This window comes from Gossypium arboreum, chromosome 1 (assembly GCF_025698485.1).
Source record: "Gossypium arboreum isolate Shixiya-1 chromosome 1, ASM2569848v2, whole genome shotgun sequence".
In the NCBI taxonomy this organism is placed as follows: Eukaryota; Viridiplantae; Streptophyta; class Magnoliopsida; order Malvales; family Malvaceae; genus Gossypium; species Gossypium arboreum.
In genome coordinates, this window is record NC_069070.1 from 75660727 (window position 1) to 75676353 (window position 15627).

A 15627-nucleotide genomic window follows, 5' to 3' on the forward strand; every position below is an offset into this window, starting at 1 on the left:
ATTTTATTAATAGTTATTTATGTTTGGTTTTTGAATATTGAATTTATGTTTTACTTATTTATGTGTAATCTAGTTTTATCAATAGTTATTTATATTTGGTTTTGGATATAAAATTTGTTCACAGGTGATGAGTAAAATTAACAATTTCAGCGGTGATGAAAGTGATGATGAAAGGGAAAATGAAAGGAAAAGAAAGAGATTTTACAATGCATAGAATGTTTTAACTGATTATTTATTATTGCTTCTTCTATGCAGTTATATTATGAGAAATATATATTGAAGTAACCATACATGGATTCAAAACAGTCATGTGAAGCATGGATTCGAGAGATCCTTGACGATCATGAATCATGTTGTATGATTAATTTTAGGATGTCTAAAATTGTATTCACAAGTTTGTTGAGAGTTTTGGAGATAAGATATAACTTGCAAACTTCAAGACACATATTTTCTTGTGAAATGTTGGGAATTTTTTTTTGTATATCTTGGGCACCGATGCAAAAGTTTTCCAATGTCGAGAAAGATTTTAAAGGACAATAAGTCAATACTTTGCAATTGTGCTTGAGTTAGTTTCAAGGATGGTCAATACCCCAAAAAATACGGAATGATTCTAAATATATGCCGTATTTTAAGATTAAAACTTAATATTATATTATTATATTTTAATATTTTTGATCGATTAAAAATATGCATGAAACTAATATGATTATTTGTTCAAGATTGCATAGGTGCAATTGATGGTACTCATATTGCCGCTATTCTTTCACCAAATGAACAAATTCCCTACATAGGAAGATGATGTGCATGATGGAGAAAGTGATGATAACAATGGTGGTGAATCAAACAACTCGAGTGGTTTTGAAATGTAATTAACAAGAGATGCTATAGCTTCTAGTTTAATGAATTCATTTAAATTGTAAATGCTAATGCAAAATTTTGATGATGTATTTGGTATATAAATATTACCTTTTTTGAAACTTTAATCCAAATGCATGAATATTTTAATTTAGGTTTATGTTTTCTATATTATGTTAGTATATAATATGGGTTTTATATTCAAATTACATTTTAAAATAAAATAATACAAATGTATTAAAATCATTAATTAAAAATTTAAAAATTAAAATAATACAACTGTGTTAATATCTAATTACAAATATTTAATGATTATATTTAAATATTTAAAATATAGTTGATATATTCTAATTAAATTTTATAAATAATTAAGGTTAATTACTTAAAAATATTTAAAATTAATATTTCATATATTAAAATATTAACCATAAGTTATAATAAATTATTTTTTATGTTCTTGCTAAAATATCATAATATTAATTAATTTGAATATTATTTGAATGCATATTTATTACTTTATAATACCATTCTAAAATGAATATTTTATTTCTCAAAAATACTTTTTGACAACAATGCTAAATACTCAAATTTTTTTAAAATAATGCTAAACTAGCCCTACATTTGGTGTTTGGTGATTATTGTTTATGTTAAATTATAAAGTAAAAAGTTAAAAGTTAAAATATGCTTTAAATCCCTATACACTTCATACATTTAGAATTTAATCCTTCTTTCTATTTTCAAAATATAGCCTTCGACTTTTCATATTTAAAATTCAAGTCTAGTTAATACAACCACTAAAATTATTTTATTAAATTTTATGGTATCACATTTTGAAATTAATATATATTCATATGTAAGAATAAAAATATTGATGAAATATTGATAAAGATTTTTCTTAACACACTCATTCGAGATTGTCATGATGATTTTTTTTGTTGAAATAGCATTATTAATAAAATTGACATTAACATTTAAATTGAAATAATTAATAATATTAATTATTTAAACTAACTTATGTTATAATAAAAGTAGAGAGATCGAATTATTAAAATATATACATTACATCTCAAGTTTCGGTATAGCCTAGGGGCCAAAATTGAAATTTCACCATTATCTTAGCATAAGAAAAACGATGCAGCCCTACAAGAAATGAAAAGCCAAGCGTTAATTCTTAAAACCCTTAAGCTATTCAAATTATATATAACACAATGTTTTAATAAAAAGTTAACTACATTAACTATTTAGACTAATAAATAACATTTTAAAAATAAAGACCAAATTATATTAAAATTAAAATATATAAATTAAATATTAAATATTAAATTTAAACATATTAGAACAACCAAAATGTAAAATGCAACGGACTTGGGTTTTATGTACAGGTATATAAATAGGTTTTGAAGCGCCAAAATTTCCATCAACGGAGATAATGCAACGCCACAAAAATTTTCATTTCGAGAAGTCAAATTGGTTTCAAAATCCAGTATTTGAGAAGTTTGATTTATGGACTAAATTGTAAAAGAAGTCAAAATTGAAGGGTTAATGTAAAAAAGCATATGAGAACAAAAAGGGCATTAGCTTAATGTGTCATAGTAGGGAAGGGTTAAGGGCCTCAATTTCATTTCTCTCATCTTCCATAAATATAAAATATATAAGAGGCTAAATTAATACAAATACAACTTACATAATCATAACAAGTGATCATTCAAACAAACAAATCTAATCCCAACATTTTTCTCAAAACGGGAGGCAAAAATATAACCAAAACTCAAAACCAATTCAGTTCATTTCAACATAATCATCATAAAATCCAGGTTTAAGAAACAACCATTCTCCCAAATCGCAAGTCTCGATATACGAATACCTACTAAACGTAATTCAAAAGAAATACGGTAGACAATTCAAAACAAGCATAAACCCCAAAAAGTATAAAAATAACCCTTCAACGAAGCCTCCTAGCTTCTCTCTCAGACTCCAGCAATGTGAGGATATCTCCCTCACGAACCGGTCCCTTCACGTTCCTCATAATGAACCGGTTCTGATCATCCAAGAACTTCACTCTCACTTGCGTCACTTGACCTCTTGAACCGGTCCTTCCCATTATTTTCACCACCACAGCAAACTTAATTTGCGAATCCATTCTGCAACAACAACAACAAAAACAAGTCGAATCTTAGATCTTTAACCTTTAGACAAAGATTACTGACCATAAATTTGAAAACCCATTTCGCAAAGAACAACAAAAATATCCTAGAAAACAGCTTGAAAAGAACGGTTCCACGTATAATTGGCTAACATATTCCTAAAACTAACTCAACGGAAACAAATCTAAAGCTAAATATAACTAAAAACGACAACAGAAACTGCGAGAGAAGAAGAGAATACATGGCTGAACCTTGTTTAGGAGATAGAAGGAGGAGCGGCTGCTTCTCTTGTGAGTTTTGAAGAGGGCGTGCGTAAGCAAACCCTAGATGGGTTGTTGTTATATAAACAAATCTTTTTGATTGACGATTATGCCCAAGGGATTTGAGTTTTCTAATCTGGGTGTTTTGGTCATTTCCTGATTCGATTTAGGGCTTTTGGGATTTATCCGTGGGTGTAGGTGAGACGCATGGTTATTAATTAGTAGATCCTTGATTTGGAGTGTTGAGACCGTCTGATCAGCATAATTTTTAGTTTTAAATTATTTATATTTTTAATTCTTAGCTTGTATTTAAATGTTTTTATGATTTTACACCTTATAAAATATTATAAAGGTATGTGTAAAAATAATATATAATAAATAATATTTATTGACTTAATGATAAATAATTCGTTTATAAATGTATTAAGCATATGTTCAATTCCATGTTAATTTTAGTTTTTATTTAAAAATTATATAAAAATATGAAAATATAAAAAAATCAAACTAATAATAGTCAACTAATAAAAAGATATATTAATAATTTTCTAACTAAATTAGTAGTACTCGATTAACTAATCACACAACTTACTCAAAGATTTAATTAATAATATAGGTAACAACTAAAAGCATTGATTGAAAATATTCCTAGCGATATTTTATTTATTTTATTTTATAATAAAATATATATTAAACAGTAAGTTTTAATATCCTCTAGTTAAGTAAATTATATACATTTATATTAATACAATTATAAATAATTATAATAAATTTAATTTTTATATTATTTAATAAAATTTAATTTTAAATTTATGGTATTAAGTGAATTAAAATTTTAAATGATACTCAACAAAAAGAAATTAATTCTAAATACTTTTAAAGGATAATATTTGATGTATCGCCAATTTATAAGTTTAGTACACAAGTCAATAATCCATATTAAATGACCTCATCAATAAATAAAAAATAAGTATTTAAGGACTTATAATTTTTTAAAAGTTATTTAAGTATAATTAAAATTAATTATTGAGAAGATGAGAAAAATAATTTTATTCTATTTTACTTAATAATGGGGTAGCTTAAAGTGGTTTCCTAAAAGCGTCAATTAATATCTTTATATTTAAACATCAAACACTCCTATTTAAAAATATTATAAATCGTCAATTGAGTGTTAGCTCAATTAGTATAAGCATTATAGCTAGTGTAAGAGAAAGTGGGTTCAACCGTGCTGAAACACATTATTTCTCTTATTTTAACGATTGAGAAAGACTTTAAATAGTTTTAAACATTGTATTAAAAAAATATTATAAACATAAAAGTATAACTATTTAAAATTTAATCTACTACTGATATATAACTTTTTTTAATACAAATTGAGATTTTGTCAATTATTAAATATAAATCACTAATTTTTACTTGTGCAATACGTGTTAATTTTATGTGATAATATAAATACATAAAGTCATCTCATAAATATTTATATATTTTTAAATAATAGATAAATATGATGAAGATATTGATCAACGTCGTGATGTTGAGAGCCACCACATCGTAACATGTGATGCAAAGTGTAGTGCCATTTGAGCAAAAATTATGCAACATCACAATGTGAACCATATGGCGTTGCAACATCTGATCAAATTTTAAACTAAATTGGTCATTATGCACTTATGTCACAACGTTGCCTTGCCATATTGTGACATCTTTAGTCAGATTAGGGAGTGTATTAAAATGAGTTTTAATATTCCTGTAATTGCTTGAAATTTTTTCAATGTAAAAAAAAATTGATTTTGTCTCGGAATTGGTAATTCAAGTCGTTCCAAAAAGTTAAATCGAGAGGTTTTCAATAACGAAGAGTTAGTTTTATAACTTGTTATTCATGGATCATAATTAGATATTAGTCTTAATTTAGATAATATTAAGAAAATTAGAATTTGAGGTATGGACTGTTTTGTAAGGGAATCAATATTTGTGGTGAAAATGTAGAAAATGGTAGAAATTAGATTTAGAAAGAGGTGACACTACAGTAAAACTGACTTTTAGCGGCGTTTTTTTAAGCAAGCATCACTAAAACTATTTGCGGCGTTTTTGCAAGCGCTGCAAAAAATGCCACTATAGGAAACGCCGCTAAAAATCATAAAATTTAAAAAATATATATTATAAAATATTATAAAATTCATGAAAAATATAAAAAAATTAAAATTCATTATCAAAATATTGAGAAGAAGAATAATATCTATGATATAGATATATATCCCACCAAACAAAAAGTTTATCAATAACAATAAAACAAAATACCCCACTTATCAAACTACACCAGAAATCTAACAAAATACAAATAGAACAAAATAACAATAGAATGCATACTTTAAGATCAGTAGTTAGCTCAAACAAATCGTCACTATACATAAATTCAGCTAATCCTGGACCATGTATCCAACAAAAACTCAAACCTGAGAAAAAAGAAACAAAAGTTAATGAATGGCATATGAAGGTAAGAACCAACCAAAATAACAAAATCAGATTCCAGTTATTATGAAAGTAGATAACTTATCTTAAGATAAAGTTTTTCTAAATTCAGAACCTTAAATCAGATTAATAATAAAATATGCAATTAACAAGTCAACATTAACGCCACATATAACATCAAATTGCACAACTTAATATACTCAATACATTAGCATAAATAACATCACATTGAACAATGAATTTAACACATTCGAATAGATCAATTTTAAGCTCACTAATGGTTAATTTAGCATGTGAACAGCATATAAATGTTTTGCATTTACAGCATGGTTTAATCAACTTCAAGCAAGAAATTAAATGCTGCATATAAGGAATGACCATGTGCTTAGCCTGCTTGCACAAGGGATATTAGTTTATCCATATGCTTTCAAGTAGAGAAATTTATTCAAGGGGGTTACTGTTTATGAATGGAATGCTTGTTAAGTGCCATCTATTAAAGACTACTTACAGTTTTCTCAAGTCCTTTTCGAACTAGTGGATCACATTCAATAACACCATATCTTCTACTGCCTTTGCTGGTAAAGGATAAATACAAAAAATAAGAATTCTATTGTGAGTTATGAGTTATGAGTTAAGGCACAAAAAAATTGAAAGGAAAAGATTCTATTGTGAATTCTATAGTAAATCAATATATTTATGGTTTACGAACTTTATCTACAGCCAAATATTTCAAAAAAAAATTCTGAAGTTTAAGATTTTTTTAAGTTATCAAAACGATTTACCTTTTCTTCATCATTATCAAGTGAATCCTTGATAGCATCTACCTTAGAAGCAAGTCTCAGCAAAGTACATCCACCACCGACAACAATACCTTCCTCAACTACTGCCTAATAAATAGCCCAAAACATGCAGTTTTATATGGTATTGAAGGACAATAATTACAAAACAATCATCAAGACAAGCTTCAAGATTCATATATTACCTTAGTTGCATTAAGAGCATCTTCTACTCTTAATTTCTTTTCTTTAAGCTCTGTTTCAGTTTGAGCTCCAACCTTTATATTTTCAAAAGAACATCACATCAAAAATTGGATAGAAATAATATAAAATTTCTTAAAACAAATTCCATATGGATAAACTACATAGAACATCACATCAAAATTGGATAGAAATAATATAAAATAAGTTATGTTTTACATTTTAGGATGCAATAATCATATTGATTGAAACACTTTTGAGAGGATGACATATATTTCATCATTGCTAAATTAGATTACCTTGTAGGGTACATTATCAGTAGCATCTCACCAAGAAAAGAGTCAATTTATTGCTGAAGTAGCCACCATATCAGCAGTGCAACATCATTCTCAATAATGAATATGCTCAATCTATTCATTATTTCAGTTTCCTAATAATAAAAAAGAAATAAAGTTAAACATTTTATTTAATAATGAAAAAATTGAAAGCAACATTTTATTGCTTGATCATGATGTTTGACTAATATAAAATAATATACACATATATTTAAAAAAACTATGTATTTGTTTTCTTAAATGGTGAATGTTTTGAATTAAGGAACATTATTAAATTAAAAATAAAAATTTGCATGTGGTGACTATAACCTAATATCTAAATCATATAAAAATTCGTGTTAATTAATTTATTGAACAACTAAAAAAAGAAAAAAGAAAGAGAAATACACGCCAAAAATAATTCATGTCAATCATATAAGCCTCATTTGTTATGAACAACAGCAGTCCCAAAACAAGTAGCAATAGCCATAGGCAGGATCTTGTAGTATCCAACATCTATGTACCTTAAACGTTTAATGAAATGGTAGAATTGAATTACGCAAATAATTATAAAGCAATGAACATGAAACAGAGCGCACCAATATTCTAATTATATATAGGTGGTACCTGCAGCAAGTGGAAATAGAGGGAAGATGGGGAGAAGGATCAAAGAGCTGAAGAATAGGATCAAAGAGCTATATGATGACAAAAAAATGCACATCAGCACTAGGGTTGCCGGAACCATGTAAGTCTCTTTAGACTTCTGTTCAGGAGTTCTTAATGCCTTCCTTTTTTTGCATTTAAACAAATGTAAACCAAGTAACTAGATTACAATAGCTCTTAGCAATTAAACACAAATAGCATGGAAATATCTAACTTTAAAGTTCTCTCATGCACCGCAAACATAATTATATGAAGATAAATGAACAAACTTTGATTAGCATTTGAAACAAAGACACACTTGTAATTTCTTTATGGCTGACCCATCTTATTGAAATGTAGCTCTTTTGCTGCAGAAATCTTGGGCAGACGAGATCTTCTAAGAACAACATTTCGTCTACTAAGAAATGAAAAAGAATAAATGGAAGCTAAAGATGACAATCTATTGGAAGATGATGAAAGCTTCTTATCCATGACCAGACCATTAGGTGCCACGAATGAGCCAACTTATGACATGGCTATGAAAGAGGATGCCATCTTACTCTCTTAATAAGCTGAAAAATATTCAAAACCATGGTTTTAGAATCAAGGTTATCTCAAATGCAAATTGACGAATAAGTAAATTTTTTTTAAATATTTTAATTTCTACAACTAAAACACAATAAAAAAACAAATGAAGGTAAAATGTGCTCAACAATGAATGAACAACTAAACTAATAACCATAATATATCTATTTTGATTTGTACAAACTGTGATTAAAGTTTTTCTCAAACATCATCGTGTGAACTTGTATAAAAAAAAACTCACCACCTGAATAAATCGAGAGAAAATTCATTCATAGAATTCAAACCTGAGACTTCAAATAATGCCTTTCTAATACTACAACCATACAATAATATTTTAGGATTTCAGGGTATATATAAATATATACGTTCGTTCTCCATATTCCTACAGCATGTAAATATCTTTAGAATACACACTTTGAAACCCAAACCCTATTCTCTACAAAATAGTTTCTCTTACCCCTTTTTTTCCTTCTAATCTCTCTACGCCTGTGATGAAATGGAATCTCCAACCCTAAATAGAGCAGTAAGAAGACTGAGATTACGTACCGTTAAATACAAGTGTTGAGGGTGCACCATCTGCAGGCAGGCAGGCAGGCTTATTCATTTGGGACCATTGCAGATTGTCGTCTGCAAATTTTTAATGTTTGAACTTCAGGCTATAGTTTTTAGCTGATCTGACGACAATAGCTTCCTGGAGACTGCCGGTGAATGCAAGATACAAAGAAGATTCACAGAAAAAAAATTTGGGAAATAGATGAGGTTAAGGGTTATAGGAAAACTACTGATATTTTTAGCAGAGCAAATCAAAAGGACTTCGGCGAAAATCAAAGGTATTTTGATTTGGGGATTCTGAGAAATCGATTTGAGGATATCCAATTCAGGGAAATTTTAGGGGATTTGGAGATTCAAAGTTTGGGGAACCAAACGTTCGGGGGTAATCTGAATTGGGGGAAAGTAAAGAGAATTTAGGGCTCTAAAAAACGACGTCGTTTTCAATCTATTAAGAGATGTTTGTGGCGTTTATTATGAAAACGATGGTAATTTATATTTTTTGCGGCGTTTTTAAAAAACGCCACTAAGTATGCAGCCCAATAATTTTTTCTTTCTTTTTTTTTTCTTTTATTATTATTATTATTATTATTATTATTATTATTATTATTTACTAAAATGGTTAAATTTTAATTTGGTCTCTCTAATATATTTAAATTTCAATTTTTTTTGCATATACTTTAATTTTTAATATCATTTAGTCTATATATTTTATAATATTATTAATTAATCCAAATAGTTAATATTATTAACTTTTGATTAAAACATTACATGATAATATATAATTTGAATATTGAATCTTAGAGAATAGAGATTGAAATGTGGTTTCCCATTTTTATAGGTTTGTGTCGTTCTTTTACATTAATATCTATATATATACACAACATTATATATCCATATGAAATTTATTTTTACGGTTTAGAGTTTTAGGATTTAGGATTTTTTATTTAAGGGTTTAAGGGTTTAGTGCCTATAGTTTAGGGTTTTATAATTTAGGATTTAGGGTTTAAGATTTAGAGCTTTATGATTTAGGATTTTGTATTTAAAGGCTTAAGGGTTTAGTGATTCAGGTTTAGGGTTTAAGATTTAGAGTTTTAGGATTTAAGATTTTATATTTAAGGGTTTAGTGATTCGAGTTTAAGGGTTTAAGATTTAAGATTTTGTATTTAAGGGTTTAAGGGAGTGTTTATGGGTTTAGGGTTTATATTTTAAAATTAATACTATCTCTTTTACGATTATATAAGAAATTATTTAATATATAAATTAAAACAATTAATAAGTCATATACCCAAAAACTTTAAAATTATTTTAAATAATAGTATTTTAATTTTTTCATTTTTAAAAATACTTTTCTATGTTCTTACTTTCGATTTTTTCTCACGTGTAATTATTTTTTGAAGAATTTAAATATTCAATTAAAATAAATTATATTTTAATTAATATAAATAAACTTGTTAAAATCAGATAAAATGTTTTTATGCATTTTCAGAAAAGCCGCTAATGCTCAAATCTATAGTGGCGTTTTTTAAAAAGCGCCGCTAATGCTCGGTCTTTAGCTACGTTTTTTAAAAAGCGCCTCTAATGCTCGATCTATAGCGACATTTTTTATCCAAACGCCGCTAAAAACCTGTTTTGTTATAGTGTGGGACCTTTATTTGGCAATTAGCCCAAGGGTATGTGAGCAAATAATCTATTTATTAGATGCCAAAAGAGGGAATGATTGAGCTGGTTTCATTTCACTATACCTTTTCCATTTTCTCTCAAAAATTCTCTTCAATTTTCTCTTAATTTTTTCTATAGATCTTGAGTCTAAATCATCCATTCCAATTTGGTAAGTCAATTTCTTACTAATTTCTTCATTAGATCAAGTTTGAAAAATCAATTTCATTATCTTTTTTATTCTTTCTTAGCACCATTGGTTGATGAAAAGAAAGGAAGTTTAAGTTCTTTGAATTTTCTTGATCCATTTCCATCAAATTCAAATTGGTAAGTAGATTTTTCCATTTTTTTCTTATTGTTATAATCTTGATATCACCATTTCTTTCTCCACTATTCTTTCACATCAAATTCACTGTAGAATGAGGAGTTAAGTTTTCTTATAGATTTCTTGGTGATGATTAAGTGTTTTTTTAAGTTTAAGATGTCGTTAGGATATAAAAAAAACCAAATTTATGAAGGTTTTGGGTGAGTTCCTGAAGTTTTAAGTTAAGCTTTATAGAGAGAAAGAGAGTAAAGTTTTGTTATGTGCCAATTGCAAGGTATTGAACTTGGATACCACATAGGAAAGTAAGAGATTTCCTAGTGGGTTCTATATGGACCTAAGCTTTCTAACCTCAATAGCTAGCTTTTGGGGTGTGGTTCTCCAAAGGTCCGTATCAATTGATATAAGAGCCAACTATTGTGTTTCTCAGTTGCAATGGCGTGGGTGGTGACACAAATATTGTAGTGTTCACCCGGGGTTAGATTAAGCTAACGCAAAGCTATCACGCAACAATTGTCATCTCTGTTTAAATTTATGTTATTTTTATTATTATTTATTTATGTTTAATTGTAAAAACACAATGTTTGGCTTTAGGGAACTTAATGAAACGATGGGTTATAGCTAGGGTCTGGGTCATGTTAAAATGGCGTGTTTTATGTTTTTGTTTCAGGAGCCGTTATTCTTTCCCTCTTAAGTAGGATCCATGGGAAGAAATGGTTATGAAAATACAACACCAATTTTGGTTCTCTCTCAACTCTCTCTCTCGAATTTATACCTTTCTTATCTTTTTCTCCTGTATTTTTTTTGTTAATTTCTTCCTTGTATTAAGTTCTTGGTTTTTGTTGGAATTAAGAGAGATATAGAGTGATTATGAGTTATAGATAATTAACAAAGTATTGTATTTTAATTTGAGGAAGTTTGTATTGGAGTTCTCTTTAAGTGTTTCAAAAAGCAAAAATAGAATTTCGTTATATCAAAATGTATCATTTCCATAGATTTAGGATTTTTTTATTGTTTCTTATTGTTATTCTAACTTGATTTATTGTTTTGTTGATGAATTTGAAGCTAAAGAAGTTAGAGAAAGTTTGAATGTGAAGAGGAAGAAGAGAGTAACTGAAACATAATTGGTTTCAATTTGTGCATTCTAATTTTTTTTATATGCATTATGTTTATATCTAAGTTGCTAGCTTAGAAATTGTTTTTGTAGTAGTAATGTCATATGTTTAGTAGGTAAATAATATGATATGTGTATGAAGCTCAAGTTGATCTTCAATGAACTAAGTGAATGTTGTTAATTGATATGTTTTCATGAAGATACTAGATGAAAATCAAGTTGTTATTAATTCATTGATATGTTTTGGATGTTGATCATGTTGGATTAAATGTTTTTAATTGTTAATGGCACCATTAAATGATATTGTATAGTTTTCGGGTATAGTTGGCATGCCATAGGATGTGTGAAGCTTTTCAAAGATTTTGTGTTTATGTGTTAGCTTAGTGTACCTGGGAGATTTGTTTTGTGGTGCTTTGCACAATTATTTTGGGAAGCTTTGGTTAAGTCATGTTATACACACACCAAATATTTATTATATTGTGTACTTGACTATTGTGCTTACTTACTACTTTTCTGGGATTTAATTAGATATTTGTGTATCCTTTTATGATTCCAAGTTCGATTAATAAGAGCAATGCTTTAATAAACAATGATAATAGAATTTGAATTCTCATGTTGGTTTAAATTGTACAATGCAATTAAACATGCTATGGTGCTTATTATAAAAAGTGGAAATGTATGGTTTCAATGTATAATCATGGTGATATAATGTTTTTAAATGGCATTTTATTTATGTTCAATGTTGTTGTGACACTGTACATCGATGTTTGTTTAGTCTGCTTTCAATTTAGCTAATTCATGAGTTATATTAGAACTTGGAGATGCACCACTTAGCTTTACTAGAAAAGCTGACTGTGTGCATTGGTGTTCTGTGCGTAATTTATAGGGATTTTAGAGTGGTTCTTCATATAAGGCAGCATCACACATTCCAGCTGTTAGAATTAAATGACCCGAATCCTTATTTAAATAAAATAGAAGTAAAATCCATATAGAACTACACTTCTTTTATTTTATTTTAGAATAAGGTTTTTTAAACCTTATTAAACTCCATCTATTTTATATTGATTAGAATATGGTGTTTCAATCTTACTAGAATATGGCTTTACAAGCCTATAAATAGACATAGTCTATTCCTCTTATAAAAGAATTTGAATTCGACATAGTGAATTTTCTTCTCCTCTGCCCGTGGTTTTTTTCCCGAAAGGGTTTCCACGTAAAAATCTGTGTGTTTTTTATTTTATTTTATTTTATTTTCACAAATTGGTATCCGAGCTTCCGGGTTGTTCATCTCTATCACGGTAATAGCGTCTTTGAAGTATAAAATTCCACTATTGGATCTCAACACCAGATTTGTGTTGTGGCAGATTAAGATGTAAGCAGTTCTTGCGCAGATAGATCTGGAGGATGCCCTGCTAGGGATAGATAAGATGCCTTTGACATTAACAGATGAAGAGAAGAAGCGTAAGGATCGAAAGGCATTAACACAATTACATCTGTATTTGTCCAACGAAATTTTGTAGGATGTGATGAAAAAGAAGACTGCCGTTACATTATGGAAGAGGTTAGAACAACTATGTATGTCGAAAACTCTAACAAGCAAGTTGCATATGAAGCAGCGTCTTTATGCTCATCGTTTGGAGGAAGTTGCATCTGTACACGAACACTTAACAATGTTTAAAGAAATTATCTCAAACTTGGAGGCCATGGAGGTTCAGTATGATAAGGAAGATCTAGGGTTGATTCTACTTTGTTCGTTGCCCCTGTCTTATTCAACCTTTAGAGACACAATTTTATATAGCCACGAGTCTCTCTCAGTTGATGAGGTTTATGATTCTTTGACCTCGTATGATAAGATGAAACATTTTGTGGTTAAACCCGACTCTCAGGGAGAGGGTCTCATTGTTCGTAGGAGACAAGATTAGAATGCTGATGATGATCGTAGAAGGACACAGGAACGGAATCCTCGCGGTAAATCTAAAGGTAGATCAAAGTCTTCAAATGAGGTAAAACTTGTAACTTTTGCAAGAAGAAAGGGCACATTAAATCTGAGTGCTATAAGCTACAGAACAAGATTAAAAGGGAGACTGCGATTCAAAAGGGAAAACAACCAGAAAATTTCGGTGAAGCTGATGTTGTAGAAGACTACAGCGATGGTGAACTTTTAGTCGCTTCTGTCAATGATTCCAAAGTAAGCGAGGAGTGGATACCTGATTCAGGCTGCACCTTCCACATGAGTTCTAATCGAGATTGGTTTACAACTTACGAAACAGTGTCTGAAGGTGTGTTTTGATGGGAAATAATGCTTCATGTAAAATCGTAGGTGTTGGAACAATTAAAGTTAAGTGTTTGATGGAGTTGTCAGAACACTTAGTGACGTACAACATGTTCTAGGATTGAAGAGAAATTTAATTTCGTAAATGTACTCTTGATTCAAAAGGGTACAGATACACAACTAAAAGTGGAGTTTTAAAGATTTCCAAAAGTTCCCTTGTTGTGATGAAAAGGTAGAGAAAGACTACCAAGTTATATGTTTTGCAGGGTTCTACTGTTACTGGTGATGCAGCTGTCACTTCCTCTTCCTTGTCAGATGATGATATTACTAAACTTTGGCATATGCGCTTAGGGCAAATGAGTGAGAATGGCATGGCAGAATTGAGCAAAAGAGGACTTCTTGATAGGCAAGGGATTTGCAAATTGAAGTTTTGTAAGCACTGTATTTTTGGGAAGCAAAAGAGAGTTCGATTCACCAGAGGAATCTATAACACGAAGGGAATGTTAGAGTATATTCATTCTGATCTGTGGGGGCCATCCAGAGTGTCTTTGAAAGGTGAAGCTAATTATATGCTAACTTTTATTGATGATTTTTTCTAGAAAAGTTTTGGCGTTCTTCCTGAAGCAGAAAAGAAATGTGTTTTCCTCATTTAATTCTTGGAAAATTATGACTGAAAAACAGACAAGAAAACAAATAAAATGCCTCTACACAGACAATGGCTTAGAGCTCTGTTCTGATGAGTTTAATAGATTGTGCAAGTCAAAAGGGATCATGAGACACTTGACAGTTCGTCATACTCCACAGCAAAATGGCATTGTAGAACGAACGAATAGAACGATCATGGAGAAGGTTCGATGTTTGTTGTCAAATGCCAACTTACCGAAGTTGTTTTGGGCAGAAGCAGCCTCTACTGCATGTTTTTTGATCAACCGATCTCCATCCGTTTCCATTGAGAAAAAGACTCCACAAGAGGTATAGTTTGGTAATCCTGCTAATTATTCTGACTTAAGATCTTTGGGTGTCCTGCGTATGCTCATGTTGATAATGGAAAATTGGAACCGAGATCCATTAAATGTGTTTTTCTTGGTTATAAAGTTGGTGTAAAAAGGTATAAGTTATGGTGTCTTGAAAAAATAAAAGTTATGATTAGCAGAGATGTTGTTTTTGATGAAACTGCTATGCTATCTAACTTATCTCTTAAAGACTCTTCCAATAAAAAAAATCAAAAGCAGGTGGAGCATTAGATTAATATAGAGTCGAATCCTCAAACCAGTACAAAAATTGAGAATAGAGTTGCTTCATCACCGCAATACTCTATCACCAAAAATAGAACTAGAATAGAAATTAAACCTCCAAAGAAGTATGTCGAGGCTCATCTAGTTGCTTATGCTTTAAATGTGGCTGAAGATATAGATACGAATCAAGAGCCATCTAATTATTCTAAGGCGGTTAGCTATGAAGACTCAGA

At 29.3% G+C, this 15627-nt stretch overlaps 1 protein-coding gene and 1 long non-coding RNA gene across 3 annotated transcripts; both read right to left on the reverse strand.

The window, feature by feature from the left end:
• Window positions 1-2613: 2613 nt before the first annotated feature.
• On the reverse strand, window positions 2614-3398 carry LOC108463174 (40S ribosomal protein S28). Of its 2 annotated transcripts, none has more exons than XM_053029043.1 (2): window positions 3251-3398; window positions 2614-2996 (listed from the first exon to the last, which is right to left on the reverse strand). In XM_053029043.1, the coding sequence occupies exon 2, from the start codon at window positions 2993-2995 to the stop codon at window positions 2798-2800; it is 198 nt and encodes a 65-aa protein (XP_052885003.1). In that variant the 5' UTR covers window position 2996; window positions 3251-3398; the 3' UTR covers window positions 2614-2797. The 2 variants fall into 2 exon arrangements, with proteins under 2 accessions (XP_052885003.1, XP_017618611.1); XM_017763122.2 differs by having other exon boundaries at window positions 3241-3379.
• Window positions 3399-5444: 2046 nt separating this feature from the next.
• Window positions 5445-9207, reverse strand: LOC108466450 (uncharacterized). The gene is made up of 7 exons (XR_001868634.2): window positions 8790-9207; window positions 7978-8230; window positions 7002-7132; window positions 6708-6779; window positions 6508-6612; window positions 6234-6300; window positions 5445-5709 (listed from the first exon to the last, which is right to left on the reverse strand). It is a non-coding gene; the product is annotated as an uncharacterized LOC108466450 (long non-coding RNA).
• Between the last annotated feature and the right edge of the window lie 6420 nt (window positions 9208-15627).

Excerpts from the sequence above, each read along its gene's own strand:
- LOC108463174 (XM_053029043.1), bottom strand. The coding sequence starts at position 2,995 with ATGGATTCGCAAATTAAGTTTGCTGTGGTGGTGAAAATAATGGGAAGG.